This window comes from Phascolarctos cinereus, unplaced genomic scaffold (assembly GCF_003287225.1).
Source record: "Phascolarctos cinereus isolate Bilbo 61053 unplaced genomic scaffold, phaCin_HiC Scaffold_2;HRSCAF=192, whole genome shotgun sequence".
Taxonomy (NCBI): Eukaryota; Metazoa; Chordata; class Mammalia; order Diprotodontia; family Phascolarctidae; genus Phascolarctos; species Phascolarctos cinereus.
In genome coordinates this window covers 247,422,055-247,441,335 of record NW_027555625.1, presented here as the reverse complement: position 1 = coordinate 247,441,335, position 19,281 = coordinate 247,422,055, and the positions used below count along the sequence as shown (strand labels likewise).

Below are 19,281 nucleotides of genomic sequence, written 5' to 3'. Positions count from 1 at the left end.
TCAGAAGAAGCCTCTGGAGTTATTCTGATCACATACACTACCCTATTTCTCATTAGTATGCATCTAGGAGCTGACTTAGATTGTCGGGGGAAAAAAGGAAAGAAAAAAATAAAGAAATCTGCATCCCTGTATCCGTATGAGCTCACACAAAGATGGGAGGCAAAGTATTTTCTCTGGAAGACACAATAGGGTAGGATTCATAGTGCTGACAAGTCCTTCAGAAAGCATTGCTCTGATTCCAGGTCACAGTTTGGAATGATGAGAACAATCATCTTGCAACTGGACCTTCAAATTTGCCTTTCTCCATGCCCTCACTTGTCATGGCTAGGGTTTTGTTTCAGCCCCAGTAGAAGGTAGAAAAGCAGTAGGAAATAACAGTGAAGCTAATTAGCTCCTTTCCTTGAGAACAAGAAAGTTCTGTCCTTTGAAGCACCTTTAATCCTGTAAAAGAAAAATTTGGCAATTTCCTGGGCAATTGGTACAAATACCTGGCTAAGATAAATTATTCCAAAGTCATGATATTTGGAGGCTTAAATGATCTGATTTGGTTTCCTTTCTATACTGAACACATTATTTGGACTGATGCTAAATTTCTACTGTGCAGTGTAGACATTTCTATTGTGCAGTGTTGTCTTTGAAATTCTAGCTCATTCAGTGTTAAATTACTAAATAAACTTCAAGACATTGGGGAGTTCTCATCTCTCTCCAAGGGACTCAGTGTACAAAGATCTCAAAATAATCAACTTCAAATTATCAATCACATCTATTTTAAATCCTAAGCTAGCAACTAGTTCCTCCCACCTCTCAGTCTCCAATACATTCAATGCAATGAAAAAAGTTACGGATTTTGAATCAGAAAATCCAGGTTTCAACTGAACCATAGCTAGCATTTTTTTGCCTCTGGTGCAAATACCACAAAACACACTTTCAAATTAACTTTTAAGACAAGTTCATTTAGGGTAAAGAGAAGACAGAGGCCCTAGGGACTCAGCAAGTTTGCTAGGGTGTAGTAAGAAGTTCATTTGTTTTGTAGTTGTCTGGAAGAAGTGGGCCATCTGGTAGCTTTCTATTTAAATTAATAATTCTTGTTAAAAAAGTGCTAAGATCAGCTGTTTCTATGCTCATGGAGCACAAATATTTTTAGTCCCTCTCTCCACCCCCAATGTCAGCCCCCCCAGGACAAAAGCTCTGGTTACTCTTCCCTGGTTACAACTCTAGGCTTGAATACTTGCTCTGCTATTTATTATCTGGGTAACCCTTGGCAATTCACTTAATCTCTTTGGACCTTAGTTTCCTCATCTATGAAATGATGAGCTTGTATACAGGCTTGCAAATCGGAAGGGCAATAGGCTAATACTAGTGGTATTATTTTATCTTTCACTTGAAAATGCTGTTATTAAACTAGCCCCTATATATGTTGACATCCTAACATTTATAATTGAAACCACTGATTTCAAAAACATTAAATAGTGTTAGAATTTTCTTCTATGTATTAGCTGAAATTAACTTGCCTTACTTTTAGAATAAGATTTCCTGAGAATCTTCCAGTCAGTTAAGTTTTTAAAATACTTTTTCTTGGAGGAATAATAAAAGTCCCACCACCACCACTGCTTCAAATCATTGAACTAAATGATCACTCTAAAGAAGCTTCTGACAGAAGTACTGAATTATTTAAAGTGAGGATTTCCAAATTATGTTAGAACCTAGACATATGTGTAAAACATCAAAATCAGTCATTGTTGAAGCAATTTTACTATTTACAGCTGTGGTCACTGGTCAGCTTAACTAGTCAAGAATCCAGTAGAAAAAAATCTCTTCCTGCTCTTTCTTCTCCCTAGAAGATTAGATGGCTTCTGAGGTCCCTTCTACCTCTAAATCTACAATTTTATGACCCTATGACCTCTTCCCTTTCCTCTCCTACTTTCTGCCAGGAGAAGGCAGACTCATTTCCAAAATGAATTTGGCTAAACTTCATGGGGGTATAGGATAGTGAGTGAGGAATCAAATAGTGAGTTTGAAGGCCAAAGATGAAAGACTTGGACTTTGCTGATCTGAATTATTGGCACATAAAGTCAAACATTGCCTATCATCTCTTCTATGGCCATTAACTTTTTGCCTGCTCTTTTCAACTTGACAAAGAACAATGAGTTTTCTTCACTCTGAGTCATCCTTATCCAGCTGTTGTCCATTTGATGTGAAGAGTCAAAATGACATAAAGAAAGGCCAAAGTCTCCCTCTGTACCCACTGCCAATTCTGTGTGTACTCATGAAAGAAGGTTTGGTGACTGTGGGGGCCACAGCAACTTGCCAGATAGAGTGGTTCCTCCCCCTTATCAGCTTCCCTTCAGCTCAGGATGATGGGGTCATAAAGAGCATAGCTCCCTGGGATCAGAAGTCAGGCAGAGCAGCTGTCTGGATTTTTTTTGCTGGATTTTTTTTTTCTATTTTTCACTTCATCAAAGGTGGATGTACTGAGATCCTGGAGCATTGTCCTTATTTCCTGCTTGTGTACTTTCCTGATTGGTAAGGAAAAGAAAGAGCCCAATTAGTGACCAAACCAAGGTTAGATGACCTCCTGTCAGGAAAATTGTGGAGGGCTCAGGGATAGGTTGGCTTAGATACTGTTTTAGCTTCCTTCAAACTCTTAGCTTCTAATTCTGAGATTCTATTCCTACTAGGGCCCTAGCCTGCTGAACTGGGGAGTCCTTCCATGAAGTTATGCATTTCTCAGAAATGCCCCTCATCACAACTGTGAAACTCATAGAATTATAGAATTCCCCACCTTAAAAGGAACCTTTAAGTCCATTTAGTCCAACCTCCTCTCTTGTGCAGAAATCCTGTTTGCAGCATCTATGACAGGTAAACATTCATATTCTGTTTAAATACTTGTAATAAGGTACATAAATACAAGTAACAAGGAACTTACTACCCTCTTTAGATAGTCTGTTAGACTGTTCAAATTGTTAGTGGATTCTTTCTCATGTTGAGCTAAAATCTGCCTCCCTGCTCTCTCTACTTATTAGTTCAAAGACTGCTCTTTGTTACCAAACAAAACAAATCTAGAATCTTCCACATGATAGCCCCTTAGATATTTGGAGACAGAAATTATATTTCTGCTATGATTCCATTTTACAAGCTAAACAGTCTCAGTTTTGTTAACTTATCCATAAGACAGGAATTCTAATCCTCTTATCATCATCATCCTTCTAACCCCTCTTTTGACTTGCTCCAGGCTTCCAACTCCCTCCTGAAATGTGGCACATGAGAAGTTGTTGAGGTTTTTCTTTGACTCATGTAGGTAGTTTCCTCATGCTAGGAAAGAAAAATACCAGATAAATGTGTACTGACTGAGTTGTTAATGACTTAAAGTGAGACATTTACCAGGGGAATTTGTTATCTCAAGAGGACCCCAGAGAAGGCTGCATTGCCAGACAACCTAAGACAGGCTGCTTGGTTTATTAGAATATAACCTTTTTAACAGAGGATCAAAACTTGTCTTAAAATATTGGCCCTTAAAGCCAAAGGAGAGGACCCCTTCAATAAAAGGTCAGAATAGGGAAAGACAAGAGCTGTCCAAGAAAAACAAAAACTATACAGTTGCTTTAAATTGCAGCTAAAATGTTTCACTGGGAACTGTCCCTGGTTCTAACCACGGTCCTCAATCTCTCTAGAGCCTGACATACTGCTCAGACTTTTATCTGCCCCTTGGCCAAGCTTTGAGCTTAGAAACATAGGATAACAAAGCTAGGAGAGACCACAGAAACCCTATGTGAAAACATTATTTTACAGACAAGGAAAGTGAGGGCCAAGTATTTAGGGGAAAGTATTTTGAAGGGAATTAATTTGCCCAAGTTTATAGTTGATGGCAGAAGAAAAACAGAACCTGTATCCAGATTGTATTCCAGGACTCAGCCAAGTGTATTAGAATTGCGTTAAAATAAGAGATAATCATCTATGAGGGCTTCTTCTATGAGAAAAGTTCATAGGCTTTAGAACATGGATTCTGTGACACAATTCTGGTTGTTCAACATAGAGGGCATGCTTATCAAATTTGCAGATGGCAAAATTAGAAGGGATAGATTACACCCCTGTTGACAGAGTTAGGATTCAAAAATATCTCAAAAGGTTAAAAATGGGTCAAAATGAATAAGATTAAGATTTATACCCGTATAAATGCATATATAAATACAAAATCTTACAATTGATATTTTTAAAAATAAATTTTACAAGTACATGCTGGGAGGGGCATAGTTTGAAAATATCTCATACACAGAAAATATGGGGGTTTGGGTGGACTGCAAGCTTCTTATGAATCAACAGCATGACATTGTTACCAAGAAACCTAATGCAATCTGAGTGGTATTAAGAAAGGCATAGCTTCCACATGGAGAGTATTGTGTTCAGTACTGGTTGCCACATTTTAGGAAAGATATTGATAACTTAGTTAGCTTTCAGACAAGAGGCAACCAGGATTGTGAAGAGTTTTGAGTTCTTGTCATATTAGGATTGATTGAAGGAAATAATATTGCTTGTTTAGCCTGAAGAACTAAGATCTAGGCTAGGCAGAGGGGTGGGACATGAAGGCAGTCTTCAAGTTTTTGAAGGGCTGTCATGTGGGAGAATGTTTAAACTTATTTTGCACCAGAGAACAAAACTAGCACCAGTGGGTACAAACTGTATAGAGGAAGATTTAAATTTACAGTAAATAATAAATAAACACTTAATCCTTAAAGCCATCCCAATGTGGAATGAACTATTTTAGAAAATAATGGGTTTCTCCTTAATAGAAGTTTTTAAACAAAGGCTGAATGACTATTTTTCAGAGATCCTTTAGAGGAAATTGTTCTGGACTAGATGGCCTCTAAGTGCCCTTTTAACAATAATATTTTGTGATTCTTAGTACTAGTTCTCATTTGATTTTTTTTTGTGTGAGATTGCCAGATAGATACATTCCTGAGAAGTGAGATGTTACCAACTGGGGAGCAGCCAGATTCAAGCCAAGGATCAGCAGAGAGGGACATGGATATATGTACACCTGAAGGAGTTGAATTCATGTTTATCAGTAAGATTCAATTAAATTAGATTAGACATTGATTTAGTGCCTATTATGCACAAGGCATTGTACAAGATCCTGCAGGTATAAAAATGAAAAGTGACATCATCTCTGCCTACAAGAATGCATTGTTTATTTGGGGGCTGAGGGTGTGGAAAAAGGCACATGTCTAAATACATTCACCCATTCAACAAATATTTATCAAATGCTCATTTCATGTAAGACCCAATGATAATCAGGAAGAGACAATTTTTTTTAAGTAGCATGGTTCTTGCCCTAAAGGAGCTTACAGTCTTCTAGGAGGATATCATATGTACAAAGAAGTATAATACAAAGTAGAATATGATAGAGAAACAAGGGAGAGATCCAGACAAAGTGATCTGTGAAAATTTGAGGAGGAAATTCTTTCTAATGTGACAAATGCTTAGAACAGGTCAAACAGAGAGGAAGGCAACTTTGGGAAGGGGTAGATCATTCCTTGGGCAGGTAGGTGGCACAGTGGCCTCAGACACATACTAGCTGTGTGACCCATGTAAAGTCACTTAACCCTGTTTGACTCAGTTTTCTCATCTGTCAAATGAGCTGGAGAAGGAAGTGAATAACTATTCTAGTATCTTTGCCAACAAAACCCCAAATGGGGTCATGAAGAGTCAGACACAACTGAAAATGACTGAACAACAAGATCATTCCTGTCTGGGAACTTGGAGAAAGGTTCATGAAGTGGTGGTATCTGAGTTGGGGCCTTGAAAGAAGAAAGAGATTTCAATAGAGGGAGAAGAGGAGTCCATTACAGCCATGGAAAATAGTTTGAGTTTATGAATTGAGTGGGGAGAGAGTATGGAAGAGGTAAAATGGGGTAAGACATTGGAATAGTCAGATAGTTGGGAAAAAAAAGATTAAGCAAAGGAGTAATGTGAAATAAGACTCTAAACATCCCCCCTTTAAATCTATCTTCCTGTCCTCTGGCTTCTGACTATATATAATCAAAACCATGCAAATGAGTACTGTCTTTTGTGATCTCTCATTTTGTAACAGTGCATAGCCCTGTTCCAGGTCCTAGGGGGGATAGATAGAGGACACAGTTCTTGCTCATAGGGAATTTACAACCTAGTTGGGAGACAGACGACCTAGGTTCAAATTCTCTAGCCCTGCTATTTACTACCTTTGTGACTTTGGATAAGTCATTTAAATTCTTAGTTCTTCAGTTGCCTTATCTATAAAATGTGTGGATTAGACAACATGACTATCTAAGGTTCTTTTAGCATGGCCAAGTGGAAAGAGTTCTGGGTTTGGAGACAGAGGGTAAGTTTTCAAATCCGGCTCTGCCATAAGTGGCAGATTTTGTGTAAAATGTGATTTTGTGTAAAAATGTCTTGTGTCTCTGATAGGAATGAAAGGATCAGCATTATCTCCCCTACAGCCTAGAGCATGGGATGCAAGAATTAAGTACTGATTGTCCAACAAGTGGAAGAAAAGTGGAGATAAAGGATGGAGGGGTCCAGAGCTGAGGTCTTATCTCCCCCTTCCCAAAAGGATAAGGGGATAATCTACTAGAATGGCAAACCAGGCATCCACATGCTCTGCTTACCAGGGCCCCACAGAAGAGGTGCAGGCTTCAGACAAGGGAGAGAGTCAAAGACACAGGAAATCTTTCCCAACTCAGAGAACCAAATTGACTATCCCAGTGAACAATTCATATTTCTATTTTTTTTTCCCTTGGTGAGGTAATTGGGGTTAAGTGACTTGCCCAGGGTCACACAACCAGTAAATGTAAAGTGTCTGAGGCCAGATTTGAAGTCAGGTACTCCTGACTCCAAGGCCTGAGCTCTATTCACTGTGCCATCTAGCTGCCCCAACAATTTATATTTCTAAAGAAGGCTGTGAGAGCCTTTAGAAAGCTGGGGAATTGTTTACTCTTCCTGAGGCAAATTGTCCATCTTCCCCTACCTGCTGCCCTTTTTCCTAGGCTTGCTTCCAGATGCTCCTCTAGTTCGTCCTTCACCCAGCCCTCCATTCTACTCCCCAACCCTTAGTCCCCACCACTGCTACCTTCAGTGGTTTCTCAAAGCCATGACTTCAATACAGTCTGGTCAAAGAAAGAATCAGATTGTGCAAGGGGTGGGGGTGGGGGGAACCCAGAGAAGAGGGGAAAGAGGGAAGAAGGAAAAACAAAAGTTTAATTTATCCCCTTTAAAAACACAAATCAAATATGGTTGGGAAGAGGATGAGAGGCCAAATACTAAGTATGTCTGTACTTACCTTTTTAGATATCAGTCTGCTTACCTATCTGTTGTGTGTGCATTGGGCAGTCTCTGTATGTCTGCTTTTAAGTGTGCACATGCTTCTCTCTATGTGTGTCTCTGGCTTGTGTATATGTTCACAAAGCACTCTCTGTCTCTCTGTCTCTGTATCTCTGTTTCTGTCTGTGTCTGTCTGTCTGTCTGTCTCTCTCTCTCTCTCTCTCTCTCTCTCTCTCTCTTTCTCTCTCTCTCTCTCTTTCCCCCTCTCCCTCTCTCCCTCCTCACACTCTTTCTCACACTTTCTCCTCCCTCCATAATTTTTCTGGGTCTCAGTGTGTTTCCTCATGTCTGCAGTGGAGGGCTGGCTCCCTATCACTGTGGTTAATCCCAAAGCCTCAGGTTGACTAGCTCACAGTGACCTCACCTGTCGGTACTTGGCAATGACCTCCGGTCTTTTTCTTGTGCTGTTGCCTATCCTAAAGCAAGCAATGGGATGTGAGGAGCAAGCTTGAAGTATCAGGGGAATAACAGGGCCTGGCTCCATCTTGGTGAAAGGGAGAGCAGCCAGAGATCTGGGTCGCTACAGGAGCAGCTTAGTTGGGCCAGTAGCTGTGTAGGAGGAGGTGAGGGTGGGAAGGGAGGCAAGGGATCCCCTCTCTCCTGCCACTACTCCTATAGTCAAGATCAGCAACTCCTTCCTCATATCCAAATTTGCTTTTTCTCTCCAATGGCAAGAGCTGGAGGGAAGCAATAAGCCAGAGAAAGACAGAATGGTAAAGCTTGGAAGAGATCATCTTTCCAATCATTCATTCTTATACACAAGGAAACTGAGACCCAAAGGAGGAAGTTACTCCCCTTTCCACCCCCAAGTCATAAGGCAAGGCTGTAGCAGAGAACAAGGAACAAGAAGTTCCATTTCATTCCTGAGCTCCCTGTGGGAGCCTGGGGAGGCTTTCCTGTCAGATTTGGGAGTGAGGAACAGGCAGGTGTGGGTTTGAGGACTTTGTGAGGCTTGAAGATCCAGGGCCTTTGGAGAAGGAAACACCGAGCAGTAGGAACAGTGGATCAGGCTGTCCTGAGTCTGCCGGGGAGAATCGGAGCTGGGTGTGAGGGTGTCTGCGCAGCAGCCAGATCTCCAATCCCAAGGAAGGGATGAGCTCACATTGCTCCACTAGTGGTAATGATTCTCCCCTCAGAAATGAAACATTGAAGGGGGGGAGGGATGAACGAATCTTTCCTGTTTTAGACATCTCAGGTCTCCTTTATTTTTTCACCACCTTCTACTCTACCCGGCGGCCACTAGTGACTTCCTGATACCCCTATCCCCCATCAAAAATAAAAGTAAAAAAAGGGAAATGAGCCTTCTGTTCACCTTCTCCAACTTCAGATGCAGCTGTTGGAGTCACAGCTGGATCCCATCTGCTGAGTGTGCGTGAGTGAAATAGGAGACACAGGAGAGGACACAGGATAAGCTGGGGCTCCCGGACCTCCTTCGAAGGCGGTCTAGGGATCAGGTTGTGGAGTGAGGGGGAAGTTAGAATGGAAGAAGGGAGAAGAGACGATGATTGACCCCCTCCCCCCCTTACATACACACAGTCGGTGGAGGGTAGAAGTGAGAGAGGGGCTGGGGGAGGAACATATTTTGATGCGGAGCTTCAGTGTACTCTCATTCTGTGACCGTGGTGCTGGTGCACCCGTAGCCACAGAACCGTGGACCCTGGGGGAGAGGCCTAGGGTTTCCGTCCTGGCACTCAGACACAGGGAGAACTTGAGGAGGGGTTATACATAAAGCCCCCATAGGCATTCTCTAACACATCTCTACTCTGGAATCCCTGGGAACACAGCCCAGCTGAGTCTTCCTGGGGTCCTGAGTCTTGGAAGGCAACTGCCGGCCGAAACCTAACTAGGACTGTGGGGAGCTGTCCAGGGTTCCCGGCCCTCTCTGCTCCTCCCTATTCTCTCTGGCTGGCTCTGCTTATTGGGTGGGGCGAAGAGAGGAGAGCCAGGCGGGCGGCGTGCCTGAGCAGCGCGCCGCAGCCAATGGAAGAGGCTGCTGGGACGAGTTGGGGGTGGGGGGTTGGGGTGAGCTTGTGGGCTCAGAAGCAGGCTGAGAGCGCACTCTTGCTCCGCGCTCCGCCCGAGCGCACTGGCTGCCGGCGAGGGGAGCGCTCAACCCAGTTCCAGGGCAGGTAGTGAGGGGCGCTCAGTCTGGCGCGGGTATAGGAAGTAAGGAGGGTGTTCAGCCGGTGCACCAGCAGACAGTGAGTGCAGCTCAGGTCGGTGCCTCCGAACAGTGCAAAAGGGAAGCTCAGACCTGTGCACCTGCAGACAGTAACGGGGAACATTGCACGATGCACCAGCAGACAGTAAGAGGGGCTCTCAGCTCGGTGCACGAGCAGTGAGGGGGGCCCTCAGTTCGGTGCACCCGCAGACAGTGGGGAGAGTGCTCAGCCTCGTGCAGTGGCAGACTGTAAGGGGCGGGGAAGCTCAGCCTCATATACTAGCAGACAATGAGGGGGGGCCTCAGCACCGTGCACACGCAGACGGTAAGGAGAGTGCTTAGCTCGATGCACATGCGGACAGTCGAGGGGGCTCTCAGCCTAGTGCAAGGATACGCAGTGAGAGGGTACTCAGCCTGGTACACAACAGGCTGTGAAGGGTCGCTTCCCCAGTTGCACTGCCAAACCGTGAGGGGGGAGGGGCGCTTCTCTAGGCTTAGGGACCAGCAGTTAGTGGGGGAAGGGAGGAAGCGTGCAGCTCCGGGTGTACGGTCACTCCCTCCAACCCTGCTCTGGCCACTTGGAGTGCCCAGCACACTCAGGTTCCCTTCCCCCTTCCTCTCTCGCCTTAGATTGCTGAGCCTTCCTGACCCTCTCTGGCCCACCTCTGCCAGAAGCTGCGGAGCCAGACGAGGCGGGGCTGCGGTCACCAAGTGGCGGGAGGCGGAGCCCGAGTCTTAGCCCCTAGCAGCCCAAAGAGGGTACAGCATCGCCAAGACACCGCGCCTTGGAGACACCTGTTGCCACCACCCTCCACCCCATTTGGCCCGCGTGCAGCTGACTGGCCCATACCCTAGAAGTGTGTAGGTTCTGCTCTTCGAGGCCGGGCTCCCTCCATCCCGTGGGCCTGGGGGTGCATGAGGTGGCGCTCTCTCAGCCTGCCATGGAACGCACCCTGCCCGACGGGGCCCTCAATGTGTCTTGGGGGCCGAGCGCTGGAGAGGCGGCAGCGCCTGGCTTCTCTGCTGCCTGGACCGTGGTCCTGGCTGTGCTGATGGCGCTGCTGATCGTGGCAACAGTGGTGGGCAACGCGCTGGTCATGCTGGCCTTCGTGGTGGACTCCAGCCTCCGCACACAGAACAACTTCTTTCTCCTCAATTTGGCCATCTCTGATTTCCTAGTAGGTAAAGTACACCCACCCTGGGTAGTGGGAGTGGGGCAAGTGACCAACCAGCGGGGGCTGAAGACCTCAGGGAGGGAGGGCTTCTTCGAGCTGAAGCTGCTGTGGGAAGGGTGTGACACGTTGAGTGCAGGCCTGGGGCTATGTGTGTGGCCTTGGACCCTGGTGCAAGATGAAGGTTAGGGGCAGCATTGAGGCTGGGGCCTCCTGGGAAAGATGTACAAGCAGTAGGTTTATAGGACCCTTGGGAGCAAAGGACATAGGGCAACTGGAGAAAGGGAGAAAATAGTAACTAGGATCCCTACGGTAAGATTCCCCAAGTCTTCCCGGAGTCCTCTGTGCTGAGTCTTATGCACTACCTGGGTGAAGTTGAGTAGGACACTGGCAAGAGCAGAAGAGCAAGGGTTCTGGAAATTTGGGACAGAAGGGCCTGGATGGGAAGATGCAGGCGGAGGTTCCCTGCGCTAGTTCCACTTCTTTCCTGCTGGGAGAAAAGGCGAGAAAACTTAGAGAAATTTAGGTATCAGAAACCACAGACTTATGGGGGAGGGGAGACGACTTGGTGCCCCCTCCACCCCAGTAACTGGAGGAACTGAAACAGTGAAATTGTGCCGTGGATCTATCTAGCATCTCTTCCATTTCTTGAGATATAAAACATGTGAGTGTGCTTGTCACTGGGAAAAATATCACTGGCCTTTGCTTCTGAATGGGGGGGGTAGATAGATGCTTCTCTCACCCTTACTCCTCTTTGAAGCTGCCAAGCAATTGTAGTAGGGATGGGGGGGGGATGTCGAGGGTGCCATACTAACATTTATCTGCTCCTACAGAGGAGGAAGCTGTGGGGAGGGGGAGACTTTGAACTTCCAAGCTAGAGGCAAGGAAGAGGGAGAGAAGGGATACAGTAGCAAGTTGTATAATGTTTGACATTTATATAGGCTTAGAAAGGGCTTCATCATTTGATCCTCACAACCCTGTGAAGTAGGTTGTGAAAAGATGAAGTGACTTGCCCAAGGTCACACAACTAGTAAGTGTATGAGTAGTAATTAGAACTCAGGTCTTCCAACTCTACATACAGTATACAGTGGCTCTCTCCACAGTCATTAAGCAGGTACAGATGTTTTATGTCTCCACCCCAGACCAGGGCCCTAGTTTAAAAAAAAATTCTTTGTCCACATGTTTTAGGAAAACAGAAGGAGGGCACTATTCTTTATGGTTGTTCTAAATGGGTGAGAAGGGAAAGTGGGGGAAGGGACAAGTCTCAGAAGAGAAGAGGAAATCAATAAGAACTTTCCAAAGTAATGAAAGTGGAGAGGGGGATGCTTCCTAAAGCAGGAGACAGGGAAAGGCATGGAGGTGCCTCTCTGGGAATGGTGAGAAAAAAATGTTGGTGACTGGCTGACAGAGGAGACAGATCTCCTCCCCCTGCTGTTCATGGAAACAATGGGTTTGGGGAGAAACTCCAGCTGGTGTGGGAGTCTGAGAAGCTTGAGTCTGTTGCTCCTACTGGCTGGAAGGGAGGGGCTTACATGGATGAATGTCTGGAGGGAGGGGCAGAGCTTTTCAGATTCGAGTCCCACTTGCAGGAGAGGACCAGAGGCATCAAACCTGCCAGAACACTTGGTGTGGTCTCTAGGCTGCCACAGCCATATGGTTATCACCTATTGCCATGGGACAAATGCAGCAGGAAGGGGGCCAGGCAACTTAGTGGTGGCTAAATGCCAGTGGTGAGGAAGGGGCTTATAGATTCTCAGCTACCTGGGATGGTATTTTTTCCCATTGACACAGCAAGAGGTGGTCACTTTATCTTTTAATTTTCCCTGACAGGGAAAATGTAGGCTAGAAAGAAATTCTCCCGCTTGCCTCCCTTTTGTGTCTTCTCCAACCTCCAGCCAATCTCAAGGACCTGAAAACACTGAGCTGACAATAGTGTAAAGCAGAATCTACTTCAGCTCTTCAAGGCCTGAAGCTTCAGCCCCTCCCCCAGTAGAGGGCAACAGTCATTTATCAAACAATCTAGGTCCTTACTTTGTTCTTTTTAGCTGCTAGATGACTGACTCAAGCCTTGTTCCCCTAGCCATTCTGTGGTTGAGTCCTGAATTCAGAGACCTTTCCAGAGACCTTAGTGTAAATATGAAAAAGAGGATACTGGATACTAGGCTGAAGAAGTCCTGGGAACCCTGTGGCTGCCTGACCCTATAGAGAAGCATGATTAAAACTCATATCTTTCATAGCATTTTAAAATTTGCAAAGCATTTCCTCCCACAACAACCCTGTGAAATATGAGGAAAATTCCCCATTTTACAGAGGAGAAAATGTGGGCTCAAAGGCGTTTAAATCACTGGCCCATGGTCACGTAGCCAATATATATCATAGCTAATTTTCAAACCCAAATCTTCTGACTCCACAGTTCATTGCTCTTTCCAGCAGAACACCTTGACCTGTCCTTGTATTTGCATCTTATCTACTTTCTTCCTTCCCCCTCAATCCTACCTGATCCTTGGGCCTTTTCCAAACTTCTATATTCTTTCCTTCCAGGAGCCTTTTGCATCCCCTTGTATGTGCCCTATGTGCTGACCGGGAAGTGGACCTTCGGGAGGAGCTTCTGCAAGTTGTGGCTGGTGGTTGACTATCTGCTCTGCACCTCTTCAGTTTTCAACATTGTGTTGATCAGTTATGACCGGTTTCTCTCTGTTACCAGGGCGGTGAGTTTCTAGGCTCAAACTATTTGGAAGGAAGAGGTGGGAAGCTGCCTCATCGCACCACTTCCAAGAGAGAGCCAGAGATTGTAGAGAAAACCCAGGCAAACATATGCCTCACCATGGCATGAGCAACCCCTATAGTTCAAGGATCTAAGGAAAGAATTGGGTAACCCCACTGTGCTAAGCAACAGAAGTTATTGCATGGTAGCACAGAAAGAGCATCAGTTCTGGAATCAGACTTACCTATGTTTAAATCCCATTTCTGAAGCTTACTACCTGTGTGACCTTAGGCAAGTCACTTTACCTCTAGGGATGGAGCCTTCATTTTTTCATCTGTGAATTGAGGGAGTTAGACTAGATAGCTTCTGGTATCCCTCACAGCTCTAAACCTATGGTCTTATGATGTTTTGCAATAAGAGGAGAAACACATTTTTTAAACTTCTAACTTTGGGATAGGGGGATAAATATTTAAACAGATGCCTCTAAGAGTTGGGGATCCAATTTAATTCAACATTTATTTACTGCCTCTTGTTTGCTCACATTGTGGCTGGCACTCTTCTCTCATTCAGTTTCAAATATCACCTCCTCTGTGACCTTTCAGATTTCACATACCACTTTGCTTGTACCTCTCTTAGTTACTTTTGTATTATGGTTACCTGTGTTTAATGTGCTATATCCTCTACTAGAGTATAAGCTCTATGAGGGGAAGAATCTCATTTTGTAAACCTAGTGTTTCCCCCAGAGCTTGTTGAATTGAGTGGAATTTAGTGGAAGAAGCTACTAGTTTTCTCTCCCTGGTGCCCAGGCTAGGACTGGATGATTCCAAAGTAAATCTGGTAAAGTGAGGAAGTGAAAAGGACAGGAACCTATGAGACAGGAATTCTAGTTCTGACTCTGTCATTGAATTGACTGGTGAAATCCTCTTCTTTGGATCTCCGCTGCCCCAGATAGAATAAGGGGGTTTTGACTAAGGTCCCTTCTAGTTCTAATATCCAATGGCTTTCACTCTTTTAAAACAACGAAAAAAGGAAATGATCTTGTTTTAAGGGTGATAGCCCAGCAGAGATGGCTTCTTTTTTTCTCCTCAGGTTGCATACCGTGCTCAGCAAGGCAATACCAGGCAGGCAGTACAGAAGATGGTATTGGTGTGGGTGCTGGCCTTCCTACTCTATGGACCTGCCATCTTGAGCTGGGAGTACCTGTCTGGTGGAAGCATCATCCCTGAGGGTGAATGTTATGCTGAGTTTTTCTACAACTGGTACTTCCTCATCACAGCCTCCACACTAGAGTTCTTCACACCCTTCCTCAGTGTGACCTTCTTCAACTTGAGCATCTATCTGAACATCCAGAAACGAACCAGGGACCGCCTGGATGTGGGCCGGGAGGAGCCTGGAGGCTCTTCAACCATGAGTCAGAAACAAATCCCAAGTTCTCCCTGAAGTGCTGGGAGTGGGAGCAGAAGATGCCTCGGGAGACCTTGAACCTTCACAAGTATGAGGCACACCCTTCAGACAAGCCAGATGGTGCCCGGGACTCACCCACATCCAGCTCCAACAGTTCCACCCATGCTCCTGAAAAGCCAAGGTCTTTGAAAAGGAGCTACAAGCCCTCGGCATCCACCTCATCCCTGGAGAAAAGGATGAAGATGATGTCACAGAGCATTACCCAACGCTTCCGGCTATCCAGGGACAAGAAAGTAGCCAAGTCTTTGGCAGTAATTGTGAGCATCTTTGGTTTATGCTGGGCCCCCTACACCCTCCTAATGATCATTCGGGCTGCCTGCCATGGCCGCTGCATTCCTGATTACTGGTATGAGACATCCTTCTGGCTGCTCTGGGTCAACTCTGCAGTGAACCCCATTCTTTATCCTCTGTGCCACTACAGTTTCCGCAGAGCCTTCATGAAACTTCTCTGCCCCAAAAAATTAAAAATCCAGCCCCACAATTCCCTGGAGCATGGCTGGAAATGATTCAAAGCTGGGGGAAAAGTGGGGACAACTAGGGAGTGGTAATGCTGCCAGCACTGCAGTAAGGGGTTCCTTACTGAAGGACCCATTTGTAGCTGGTTAGCCCTTGCAGAGGTCAGGAGAGATGGACTACTTTCTTGTGCGAAATGGGCAGGTTGCCATTATGGTTCCTTAAGCAGCTCTTCAATGCTGCATCCCCCAAGTCTCTGTGGGATGGCGTGGCTTTTTTTTTTTGCATGCCCCATTTTGGTCCATCAAAGGTTGCCCTTTGAGTCTGGTGCCAGCCATAAAGGCTTCACACTGTCAGGAGCTGGCCCATGGGTTCTTATAGTCTGAGCTTAAAACAGCTGCTCCCAGGAGAGCAAATAAGAGATGGAGGTGGCTGGGGTTATTCTAGTACAGATACTCTGGGTCTCGTTGGTGTTATTAAGCTGTCTCTCTCTTTTTAAGGTTTATCAGGTTGGGATTTTTTTTTAAGTGGTGTGTGTGTGTGTGTGTGTGTGTGTGTGTGTGTGTGTGTGTGTGTGTGTGTTTTCATGATCAGACATTCTGCCCTCCCCTAGACTTCTCTGACTTTTTTTCCCAACAGCCAGTCAACCCCTGCTGGCCTGGTCTTACTCTTTCTATATTTCTATATGCTGCCACCATAGGCGCTAGCTTTAGCCCAGCTCCATAGACCCCTCCCTCTTGCTCTTTCCACTGGGAGATTCTTAAGAAAGCAGATCATGGCAAGTGACCTAAAAGAAACCTTAGCCTATTGCTTCTGCTGTATTTTTCATTCTGGATATTTTAGGAAAAAGAAAAAATATATATGTGAAATTCAACCTTCTTTCACTATTTAATGAAGGATAACAAAAAAAAAAATCAAAGGAACTCAGTGCTCATGAAGCCTGCTGGATTGGCAGCCATGGACTCCCACATCCTCTTTTCTCTGTGCTGTTGACATTGTCTGAGCTGTGGCAGCTTTGAGCTACTTCTACCCCATTCCACCAATGAGCCACAAGCCTGTTCTAGAGAAACTAGACACTCTAAGAGCAATAAGACATTCTAGAGGACTAGAGAGTCTCAGAAGAGCTGGAGATGATTTGAGGAATGTTCTGTCTCCATAGGCTGCTCAATCATTGGTTCCTTAGCTGGACTTACTCTGCCGTCCAATGAAAGCCAATAAGATCTCAGCAGCAATGCTGCATTTATTGTGTTCTGGGCACTAGCAATAGAACTAGTGACATCAGTCCATCTCACTGAGGCTACTGGATGGCTCTAACTTCTTTTCACAGTTCAGTCCCAAGTTAAGATGGGTGATGGGAGTGAATTTGAGGTGTGGCTATTTCTGTTGATTTAACTACATCAGGCTTCAATGAGACATCAATCAATCCATCAGCAAACACTGACTTGTGCTTGTCACAATGGAAGAGGTCAAGAGGTATAAGACACCATCTCTGTGCTCAAGGAATTTGCAGTCTGGAAAAATTTTCAGAAAAGACATAAAATATCAACACATCCTGTAGTGACAGTAAAGGGTACAGGAGAAAACTGCCATGATTTCTTGAAAAACAAAACAAAAACAAAAACAGTTGCTATTTGAACATGGTTAACTTAGCCTCCCCTATAAGCAAGGACCTCCAGACTCTAAGCACATGTAATCATTTGACAAGTCTTTATTGAACCAGCCATGTGCTCCTCAGCGTGAAGGTTCTGATACAGCAGGAAGAAGAGATATAGTACCCTCCTCACTAGGAGCCTCATTGTTTAATTTGGGAGACAAGGAATTAGAGAACCTAAGGATGGTTAGAGAACAAGACAGAACAGAAAATGATCATACTCAAATGACATGCAATGGAATTTTTGTAGGAAGCAGGACATAACTCATCCAAAAAAAAAAAAGGTAGCATGCCCTTTGAGTCACCCTCACATGTGCCTGAACCAGCTGTTTTGCATGTTCCTGCTTCTGGCAATGCTTCTGCTGCTGCTACTACTGCCAAACTGTGAAGTGACAATAAAGTGTATTTTTTCATTCATTCAAGCTTTTTTGATGCTCAGTGGGAGGCAAGGGTCACTGGATTTCTGTTCCTGGTACATGGAACCTTACCCCAGGTCTAGTGCCCATCCCTTGATGGTAATGGATGGGATCTGGATTTGAAACCTAGTTTTGTCCCCTAATGTGTTATGTGGCTCTGGATAAGTGACCATCTCTCTGGGATAGTTTTCCATTCTATTAAGAGGGAGGAGGGAGATGGGAGACAGAGAATATTTTGAACCATATACCAAAATAAAAGAATAAGCATTTTGTGAATGTTCCCCCAGCTTTGACTAAAGTTGCAAAAATAGATCTAGGACACACATTTCTTTAGGTTTGCTGTATTATATTCCAGTGGAAAAAGAGCCCATGCACCTCTGAGTTAGGAAGACCTGGTTTCAGGTCCTGCCTCTGACAAATACTGAATATGTGACTCTGGGCAAGTCACTTAACTTTCTAATGCCCCCAAGTAACTGTCTAAGACTACAAGTTATAGATCAGTTGCTGAATTGCATTGGTAGAGGGAGTCTTCACTGGAAGTTCCACATGCCAATGAAATCACAAGTATGGTTAAAAAAAAAAACCCAGCAAACTATGATGCACGTTGTTGTATGATGCAGATGGCTTCTGTAAGACCACGATTAGGCCCTGAGGAAGAGATCTGTTAGAATATTTAAACCAACACTGAAGCTTAGCACCTAGAGTTACTAGCCTACACACATTATCAAGAGCCTTCTCAGCCCTGACACCCCCAACAATAGGAATAATACTCATTCACACAGTTAGGTATTTACTTATGCCTGTGATGTTGGAAACAGTGTGCTACATGCTAGCATGGGGTACAAGAGAAGAAAATGGGTTTCCTTTACTCAAGGGAAGTTAAGTTTCCTATAGTCCACTTAAAACTGACATACATGAAAAGATGAAACTACATGTCATCTTGAGGAATATTAATTTCTCTTATATATTACATATTTCTATTATAGCATACAGAACAAGGGAGGCAGTAGTCCTGCTATATCAGTCTTGATAAGACTACAGCTACAGCATTGTGCCCAATTCTGACCACTATATCTTAGGATAGACAAGCTAACATGCACTCAGAAGAGGACAATCAGGATGGTGAGGTGATTGGAAAGTATAACATATGAAGACTGGTTGAAGGAACTAGAAATATTTTTCCTGGAGGAGAAAAGGCTTAGTCAGGGAGATGATAACTATCTGAAGGTCAAAAGAAAGATTGTGGAAGAAAGGTTTAATTTGCTCTGTTTGCTCCCAAAGGGTGGAATTTGGATCAGTCAGTAGAAGCTATAAAGAGGCATATTTCATAACAACGTAAAGAAACACCTATTCATGATTAGATCTATCCCAAATTAGAATGAACTGCTTTAGTAGATAATGAGTTCCCATCACTGGAGGTCTATAAGCAGAGGCTGGATAATCATCAGGTACAAGTTAGATTAGATGACTTCTGATATCCCTTCCAACTCTGAGGGTCTGTGTTTTACATACTGAAGTAATTAAATGAACAATAAATACTATAGGAGATTGAAAAGAAGATCAAATGTGGGTTAGAATACCCAGAGAAGGCTATGTGCATATATATACATGGAGCACGTGGGGCATTAGCAGGTCTTAGAACTATGAGTGGGACTTAAATAGGTGTAACCAATATAGATTTCTATAAGTCTGTATTCCAACTTCCACTTGCACTGAGGCAGGTTGCCCAGATCAAAGTGATGTATATCAGCCCCTGAAGTAGGAAATACACAAACGTGAGATTTGTCTTTCCTAATAATTTTGGCTCAAACCACCATTCCTGTGTGTTCTCTTCAAAATCAATCTCCAGTTACAGTCAGTATATGCCATGTATCATTAGTTGAATTAGTGATCAGCATCCTAGTATT

The 19,281-nt window shown here is 44.4% G+C and overlaps 1 protein-coding gene across 1 annotated transcript; it reads left to right on the top strand.

The window, feature by feature from the left end:
• Window positions 1–10,148: 10,148 nt before the first annotated feature.
• HRH3 (histamine receptor H3) lies at window positions 10,149–17,375 on the top strand. The gene is given in 4 exon segments (XM_020981510.2): window positions 10,149–10,696; window positions 13,228–13,394; window positions 14,480–14,825; window positions 14,828–17,375. Coding segments are annotated over 4 exon segments (1,287 nt in total). The 5' UTR covers window positions 10,149–10,455; the 3' UTR covers window positions 15,361–17,375.
• Window positions 17,376–19,281: the final 1,906 nt, after the last annotated feature.